Here is a 9,423-nt window from a genome sequence, read left to right as displayed (position 1 = left end):
TAAATTTCTACAGATGCATCAGCGACCACATGACTTGTTTCTCCTTTTGGGAGTGCAAAGTAATCAGCTACATTCAAATGCATGAAGTCAACATTATCTTCAGAAATAAAATTTGCTTCAGCATTTTTCTCGTCCTTTTTAGGGAGGCTTGATAAAGCTCAACCAGGTGCTTTGGCGTGCGACAAGCACGTGACCAGTGCCTTTTTCCTCCATATTTATAGCATGCACTTTCTGCATTTTTGGCTTGCACCGCTTCATGCTTTTGTTCCTTCCTTTTCCACTGCTGGTTGTTAGGAGGTTTCTTTGGTGCATTAGTATTACCATGATTAGAGTTTCTTCCCCGACCACGGCCATGACCACGAATGGGGCCACGACATCTTCCACGTTTAGCTTGGTGGAAGTTCGTCTCATTCACTTCAGGGAATGGACAAGAACCAGTAGGTCGACTTTCATGGTTTTTCATTAATAGCCCATTATGTTGCTCGGCTACAAGAAGATGTGAGATAAGTTCAGAATACTTTTTGAATCCCATCTCTCGATATTGCTGCTGCAGGAGCATATTCGAGGCATGAAAAGTGGTGAAAGTTTTCTCCAACATATCATGATCAGTAATTTTATCACCACATAATTTCAATTGGGAAATAATTCTGAACATAGCAGAATTATACTCACTGATAGATTTAAAATCTTGTAGCCTTAATTGAGTCCAGTCAAACGTGCCTGTGGAAGAACGACCATCTTTAGGTGGTCATATCTATCTTTCAAATTATTCCACAGTATGACTGGATCTTTAACAGTAAGATATTCCATTTTCAGGCCCTCATCAAGGTGATGGCGTAGGAATATCATTGCTTTGGCACGATCTTGGTTTGATGCCTGATTCTTGTCCTTGATGGTGTCTGCCAGACCCATCGCATCAAGATGAATTTCAGCATCAAGCACCCAAGACATGTAGCTTTTGCCCGATATATCCAGGGCTACAAATTCAAGTTTAGAAAGATTTGACATTATTTAGAAAAAGAAAGTTCATACCTCTGATACTTTCAAAGTATTTGCTCGAGATGACAGAGTCTCGTGCTGATAACGTGTTATAAAATAAAGACTATAAAGGAAAGACAAGTATAGAGAGAAACTGATATATTATTCGAATTCAAACTGATGTACATAATGAACTAAAATCTCCTCTATTTATAGAAGAAAGCAAGATGCTACTGCAAGCTGCTGTGTAAGCTGCTTGTAAGCTGCTACTGCAAGCTGCTGTGTAAGTTGTTTGTAAGCTGCTACTGTACCAGATATAGATAATCTTCTACCAGGGGTAATCTTTATCCATAATGGAGTACTAAATGAACATCCATAATATATATTTATAACAGCGTTAATATTATAAATGAAAATGTTACGCGAATTACTATCAAAATTGTACTTTCAATAAACCCAAGTAGCTTACCAAATTAACCCTTTGAGGGAAAACTCATGATTAAACCCCACTATTGGTTAACTAGCAGCAAAACAAAAATTCTAAAAAAAGAAGATGACCAATTTCGAATCACTCAAATAATTTGAGAGCGGCTCTTGAATCTCAACTTATTTACAAAACCTACTATTTACAAGATAAAATGAACAGTTCTCTAATCTCAAGCTTCACCCATCAACAGGTTCTAATCTAGTGAATATTAAAAAGTGGGTCTAATTCCCATTACCTTTAATTTGTTATAACAAGTTCTTTCAGAAAAAGAAAATGCCCAAGAATTTATCCTACTCAGGTATTGCACTCAACCTCGCCGTGAACTTCCCTCTCGGCCCACCACCACCACCAATACTTCTCCGTCTTCTACCCTCAGCCACCGTCGAACCACTGCCACCCGCCACCTTCTTCCCCAACTTCCCACCACCTTTCTCTCCTGAAAATAAAACTACTTTATTACGACACCCACAATTCTCTTTACCACAAATACTATTCAATGCAGAACTAGCCTTCACCGCTAACTCCGCCATTTCTTCCGCCTTAAGCTTACGTTTCAGCCGGTTCAAAGGTAAAGCAAAATACAGTTGACCCAATTGAAGCTCTTCGTCAGAATTTATGGCTGATACAATATCTCCAAACTCCATTTCATCTGAATTGCAAATAAAGATATTTGGATCTTTCTGTAAAAGATATGAAGCTTTTATAGGATAAGAAAATTCTTGTAATCTTCCGTCTTGTAGTATTAATTTTGCTGTAGCTACTGATGTAGATTCGCAAGAACTGCATATACCCATTTTGCTGCTGTGCTTTTGTGATCTGATTCAAGAAGAGAGGATTGATTTACTTGCAATTGTATTAGTAGAAAATGGATGAATGAACAATTTGTATGTATGAGAAAAATAAAGGGGGAGAGATGACAGGAGGGAGGTATAAATAGGAGGTGAGAATGCATTATGCATTGAGTAATGTAGCAGGAAGTTACGTCAATTATGTGCAGCAATGAGACAAAATAAATATATCTTACAGTACAGTCTACTTAATAACAACGTCATTAGGTCCTTTTTTATTTATCACTTCAACTAAAAAGAGTGTTCAAAAATATTACATATATCTTTTAAATATTTTAAATTATAAATTATTATAACTTTTAATCCCTCCATCTCAATTGTTTGAACATATTTGACTGTGTATGCAGTTTAAGGAAAAAAGGAAAACTTAAAACTTGTGATCTAAAACGCATCATAAATATTTATGTGGTTATAAATCATCTTATTAAGGGTAAAACAAAAATTTCAAAGGTAAATTGTTTACAAATTTTGAAAGAGTTTATTTTTTTTTGAAACGGAGGTAATAGTACTTTTTACTAGTTTTCAAATATGTAAATTTTATTTCAGAAGATTTTGAGATTCTATGTCTACATTTATGATCAAAAATAAAAAGTTTAAATCTCAATAAGCGAAAAGTATTATATAAATTGGGAGAGAGAGTACTCATTTTCAAAATCCAGAAGGTGATATTTTTCTTTTTAGTTTCATTCTTACTGCTCCAAAAGGACTCGTAAACAGTCATTAATTAATTATTTAAGAAAAGATAAGGGTGATTTAACAAAAAATTATTATGATATGATATCAAATATTTTATTAATGGTAACCCAATTAAAATCTTAAACAACAAATAAGCAAAATCGGAGGAAGTAATAGTAATGATGATGTTCCATTCTTCTAAGAACAATAATAACGATGTTACTGCTGCTATTAAAACTTTAAAGAGTCAAATTATATTTCTTTTGTCATGATTTATTCATATTTTAAAGTATATCTATATAAATTACAAAGTTTTGCAATTTATTGCTTCTTAACTTTTACAAATTTTAAATATCAATTAAAGAACTGAAAATCTTTATATATTAGAATTTACACAAAACTTAACTTGTTGATTAGTCCCTTTTTTTTTTTTTTTTTTTTTTTTTTTACATAGGAGTAATAAATTTTAGACAAAAATAAGGGATGGCCTTTGTATTCTAGCTGTGTTACTGCCATCAATGGGCAGTGCATTGCCAACCTGTAAACTCATGGGTGACAGGTTGTAGAACTAAAATACTACTTCCTTCAAATTCTGCCCCACGTTTTCAAACTTTGAAAAAAATGAGTGTGGTTTCAAACACTTATTGGCCGTTTTGTAAGGAAGAAGTTATCCCGGAATTATATTAATGGGATTATAATAATTTAGTTAATATATTTTTATTGGAAGATATGTGGTTTATTGGACTAAAACTTAGATATATCGAATATAATATAAATAAGTATTTGATGTATATTAGATAAATTCGGATAAAACTTTATTCCTAATATTAATCTTGGATTGTTCAAAAGGCCCCGAAAAAGAGCATCTTTGTCATTTTAGTGTTATTATTCCCGGAATTATTATCTAACCCTAATTTGGGATAGAATAATACCCAATTGCGGGATTAATTAATCACGAAAGTGCTAATTCAGGATTTAAAATTTCAATCAAATGTGAGATAAAATAATTTTGCATCTAATCCCAGGATTGTTAATCATCATCCACGTACCAAACGACTTCTGAAGCTACTCATTTTCGGGTTAAGGGTTAACTCACTTGGTTAGTTTTCTATTTTCTACAGTAAGTTGGAGGGTTCATGTCACGACCCACAAACCAACCCTGTCATGATCGCGCCTATCGTGGAACTAGGCAAGCCGACTCTCTTACCGAAACAACCCGATATTTCAATTTAAAGGTTACTTCAAGCTATTTAATTAATAAAACTTCATAAGATAAATCTAAATAACAAAATGCGGAAAGAAAAGCCCGACATCGGGATGTCACTAGTCATGAGCATCTACTAAGAACTGTCCGATAATACTAAGACTAATACAGTCTGGAAACCAACTAATAACATCTATAGGAAGATAGGAGGGAGAAGAGCAGGGCTGCGATCGCCATGCAGCTATATTGCTAATTCCAACAGATTCGCGAGGGATGAAATCAACACTCACTAGCACGTCCAGCAACCCTTGGATCTGCACACAAAGTGCAGGGAGTAATGTGAGTACGCCAACTCGGTAAATAATAAAAGTAAATAAAGACTGAGCAGTAGTGACGAGCAATAAAACATATACCGTTTATATTATGAAATCTCAGAAGGATACAACAGGCCTTTTAAAATCAGGGTTTTGAATCAACTCAGCTTATTTAAATCCAGTTTCAGTAAAAACCGTTTAAAACATCTTTCAACAGTTTTCAAACAAAGTGATGAAACGGTGAGAAAAATGATGAAAACACAAACAACCCCTCAGGCAAAACATCACTCGTGAACAGCCCCTCGGGCAAACATGAATCATAAACAGCCCCTCAGGCAAACCTCACAGTCACTCATATACAGCCCCTATAGCATCCCTCACAATCACTCGTAAACAGCCCCTCGGGCACAACATGAATCAAGAACAGCCCCTCGGGCAAAATATCATATCACTCACTCAGGGTACTCGCGCTCACTGGGGGTGTACAGACTCCGGAGGGGCTCTTATAGCCCAAGCGCTATAATCCCCACTGACAACTCACGTGGTGCACAAACAACTCACGTGCTACAGTATCAATATCAGAATCCGCACGGACAACTCACGTGATTACTCTGAATATCCTCACAATTACAGGCCTTCGGTCTCACTCAGTCATAACCCTCTCAAGCCACTCGGTCTAACAGTAAAAATTAGGGTGCTCAGCCTAAAATAACATTTTATATGCATCAACACGGTGTAAGAAAGACTGAGTTATGAAATCAGCAAACATAGCATGGCTAAGTATAGATTTTCAATCAAAGCAGTGAGAGGATAATAAGAAAAGGCTCATAAGGGTCCAAATAGCTTTAGCACGAGGCCCAAATATGGCATTCAACCTAATTTATAAAAATTTCTTCTAAAACACATAAGTATCATATAGTTTTAGTCAAATACACAACTTAATAGTTGCTACGGGACGGACCAAGTCACAATCTCTAATGGTGCACGCCCACGCTCGTCACCTAGCATGTGCGTCACCTCAAAGTAGTGAAACGATGTGAAAATCGGGGTTTCATACCCTCAGGCCAAGATTTACAATCATTACATACCTCAAACCAGTCAAATCCCTGCTCCGCGATGCTCTTGCCCCTCGATTTGGCCTCCAATCGCTCCGAATCTATCCACAACCTTAACAATACCATCAATATACGCTAATGGGATGATTTCCACAAGAAAAACTATCAAATTAGGCAGAAATCCTGAAATTCTCTCAAACCCGACCCCAGTCCTACGTCTCGGGATCCGACAAAAGTCACAAAACTAGAAAGCCCAACCACTCACGAGTCCATACATACAAATTTTATCGAAATCCGACTTCATTTGGTCACTCAAATCATCAAAATCCACTCTCCAATTTTCAAGCCCTAAATTTCCAAATTTCTAGATCAACTTTTCAATTAGATGATGAATAAAACCATAGATTCATGAAATTTAAACCATTATAGGTTAGAATCACTTACCCCAACATTGATCCTTCCAATCTCTCGAAAAATCGCCTCTATCTCGAGTTCCTCAAGCCCAAAATTGAAAAATGAAAAACAAAACCTCGAGCTAGGGTTTTCTGCCCAGCAAAACCACACCTGCGGTCACATTTCCGCTTCTGCGGCACCGCACCTGCGGAATTTCCCTCGCAGGTGCGGAACTCACTTACTGCACCATATCCGCATCTGCGACCCCTAAATCGTACATGCGACCTCACAGATGCGGCCGATCCTTCGCATCTGCGGTCCAACCCTGGCCTTCCATTTTCGCATCTGCGGTTCTCTGAGCGCACCTGCATCCTCGCACCTGTAGTTCCCACTCCGCAGGTGCGGAAACATCAGAAGCAGCAACTTCAGCTACATTATTCGACATCCAAACTCTCCGTTAACCATCCGTCCTGAGGCCCTCGGGACCTCAACCAAACATACCAACACGTCATATATAAACATAAAAACTTAGGCGAACCTTCGGAACACTCAAAACAACATCAAATCACCAAATTATACTCAGATTCATACCTAAGAACTTCTAAATTTCCAAATCCCGCAACCGATGCCAAAACCTATCAAACCTCGTCCGAATGACCTCAAATTTTGCACACGCGTCAGAAATGATACCAGGAACCTACCCCAACTTCCGAAATTCCATTCCGACCCCGATATCAAAATTTCCACTGCTGACCAAAAATCGCCAAATTTCCAATTTCGCCAATTCAAGCGTAATTCCACCACGGACCTCCAAATCACATTCCGAATGCGCTCCCAAGTCCAAAATCACCTAACGGAGCTAACCAACTCATAAAGATCCAAATCCGAGATTGAATACTAAAAGGTCAAAACTTGGTCAAACCTTTCAAATTTAAAGCTTCAAGCTGAGAATCATCTTCCATATACTTGATCACGGGTTTACAAGAGGTAAAGTAGACAATACACTATTCATCAAAAGATCATCGGAAGCTAATCTTATTATTCAAGTTTACGTTGATGATATTATTTTTTGTAGTTCTAACCCTCTTTTGTGCAAGGAATTTTTCAATCTTATACAAAGTGAGTTTGAAATGAGTATGATGGGAGAGCTAACGTTCTTTCTTAGACTTCAAATTCAAAAATCTGAAGAAGGAACTTTTATATGGCAGACGAAATACACAAAGGAGCTAATTCAGAAGTTCGGTATGAGCAGTGTTAAAGCTATTGGCACACCAATGAGTCCGTCAACAAATCTTGACAAAGATGAAAAGGGAAATCCTGTCGATGAAACTAAATATCGTGGAATGATTGGTTCTCTTCTTTATCTAACTACTAGTCAACCAAATATTATGTTTACTATTTGTAAATGTGCCAGGTTTCAGCCAGATCCTAAAAAATCACATCTGACTGCCGTAAAGAGAATAATTCATTATCTCATTGGAACTGTTTCCTATGGATTATGGTACCCACGTTCTAACAATTTTAAACTGGAAGGTTTTTTAGATGCTGATCTTGCAGATGATAAGGAAGACAGAAAAAGCACTAATGGAACATGTCAATTACTTGGAAACACACTGATATCTTGGAACAGTACGAAACAAGGATCAGTTGCACTATCCACATTGGAGGCTAAATATATCGCCATTGGACAATGTTGTGCACAGTTATTATGAATGTTGTTGGCCCAAGAATAGGTGCAGTCTTGAAGAAGGACAAAAGAACTCAGTCATGAACCAGGTCCATCTTGTGAAGCACAGTCATGATCAACCTATACATATGAGATGCACGTAAAGGAGATAAGTCCTACTGATAAAGCAGCAATATCTCCAGATCTGATCGAAAAGGTTGCATATTAGATAAGGAGAGAAAGTCTCCTTATATGAAGAGAACACAATCCAGGATAAAGATAGTGTTAGAGTTTGATATCATCATGAACTCTTCTACAATAGAAGAGCAGCAATTGAATCCCAATCAAACTCTGATTACTAACCTATTAAATAATAGTGATTGTTCTCTTTTACAGGTATTGCACAAACGCAAAAGTTAAACTAAATTGAGAACAAAAGATCAAGGCAATTTTGCAAGCAATTTATGTGAGATTTGAGTGTGCACTCCTGAAGCTACTTGAACGAGATAAAAGAATTAGTTCCATTGTGTCTTTCTTTTATTCTAGTTTAATTGTAGTAGGTGGTTTAAAGTTGTACCTTTCAGCTTTCATAGAAGTATTTGTATTAGGTACTTTGAGTATTCAAGTTAGAGTTAACTTGAAGTTGTCGCAGCATTTGAGGCTGTGTGGCACAACGGGATTAGAGTTAATCCTTAGGTTTATAAAGAGTTTTGGTAAATGCTATTTTGGCTCAGTGATTTTAGTGGAAGTTTGGGAAAATCCTACTGAGTAGTAGGTTGTGGTTTTTTGACCTTTTGTGCCAGGTGTTTTCCACGTAAAAATCTCTGTGTTCTTTACTTTCAGTATTTATTATTTCGCAAACAGTAGTAGTTGGAACACCTAGAAGAACCGGGTTCTTCTATAGAGTAGTTAAGCAAAAATTGGGTACCACACAAATCACCCCCCCCCCCTTGTGTGGCATTGAAGCTTAAAACATCAATTGGTATCAGAGCGGGTTATCCTTGAAGAGGCTAACACCTTAGGAAAAGATCAAAATGAGTGCACCACCTGGAAACTGGGAAGGGAAATCCACTACTAGGCCACCACTCTTTAATGGTCAGTACTATTCTTGGTGGAAGAACAGGATGAGAGATCACATCATAGGAGAAGACTATGAACTCTGGGACACAGTCACTGATGGTCCTCTAGCAACTACAAAGAAGAATGCTGAAGGAGTGGACGTGCCAAAGACAAGAGCTGACTGCACTGCTGAAGATTTGAGGAAATGGGAGAAGAATGCCAAGGCCAAGAAATGGCTTGTGTGTGGACTGGGTCCAGACGAGTACAGCATAATTCAAAGTTGTACAACTGTAAAGGAAATATGGGACACTTTACAAGTGGCTCATGAAGAAACTCCTAAAGTAAAGAGATCAAGAGGAACACTACTTTATTCTCAATATGAGAATTTTATTATGAAGGAAGGAGAATCTATCCAGGAGATGTACACAAGGTTCACAACACTAAGAAATCAACTTAAATCTCTTGGAAGAATTATCCTTGAAGAAGACAAGGTTGAGAAAATCTTGACAAGAGTCTTACCAGTGACTTGGGAAACCAAAATCACTGCTATTCAGGAATCAAAGAACATTGCTACCCTCAAGCTGGATGAACTGATTGGAAACCTCACTGCCTATGAACTGAGAAGGCAAACCATGAAAATGGATGCACCCAAGAAGGAAAGAAGTCTGGCTCTCAGAATAGCAGAAGGTTCAGATCTGGAGGATGATGAAATGGCCATGATCACAAGAGATTTCAAAAAGTACC

At 37.4% G+C, this 9,423-nt stretch overlaps 2 protein-coding genes across 2 annotated transcripts; one reads left to right on the top strand and one right to left on the bottom strand.

Annotated features, from left to right (window-relative positions):
* Positions 1-1,309: 1,309 nt before the first annotated feature.
* LOC109216048 lies at positions 1,310-2,387 on the bottom strand. Its single transcript, XM_019380178.1, has one exon. It carries the CDS (start codon positions 2,257-2,259, stop codon positions 1,756-1,758), a length of 504 nt encoding a protein of 167 aa, XP_019235723.1. The 5' UTR covers positions 2,260-2,387; the 3' UTR covers positions 1,310-1,755.
* Positions 2,388-7,093: 4,706 nt separating this feature from the next.
* On the top strand, positions 7,094-7,666 carry LOC109216046 (uncharacterized mitochondrial protein AtMg00810-like). Its single transcript, XM_019380176.1, has one exon. The coding sequence runs from the start codon at positions 7,094-7,096 to the stop codon at positions 7,664-7,666; it is 573 nt and encodes a 190-aa protein (XP_019235721.1).
* The last annotated feature ends 1,757 nt before the right edge of the window (positions 7,667-9,423 follow it).

Source organism: Nicotiana attenuata, unplaced genomic scaffold (assembly GCF_001879085.1).
Source record: "Nicotiana attenuata strain UT unplaced genomic scaffold, NIATTr2, whole genome shotgun sequence".
Lineage (NCBI taxonomy): Eukaryota > Viridiplantae > Streptophyta > Magnoliopsida > Solanales > Solanaceae > Nicotiana > Nicotiana attenuata.
Note: the sequence above shows the minus strand (reverse complement) of the source record. Positions and strands in the feature narration are given on the sequence as shown.

Coding starts and splice junctions, on each gene's coding strand:
- LOC109216046 (XM_019380176.1), top strand. CDS start 7,094: ATGGGAGAGCTAACGTTCTTTCTTAGACTTCAAATTCAAAAATCTGAA.
- LOC109216048 (XM_019380178.1), bottom strand. CDS start 2,259: ATGGGTATATGCAGTTCTTGCGAATCTACATCAGTAGCTACAGCAAAA.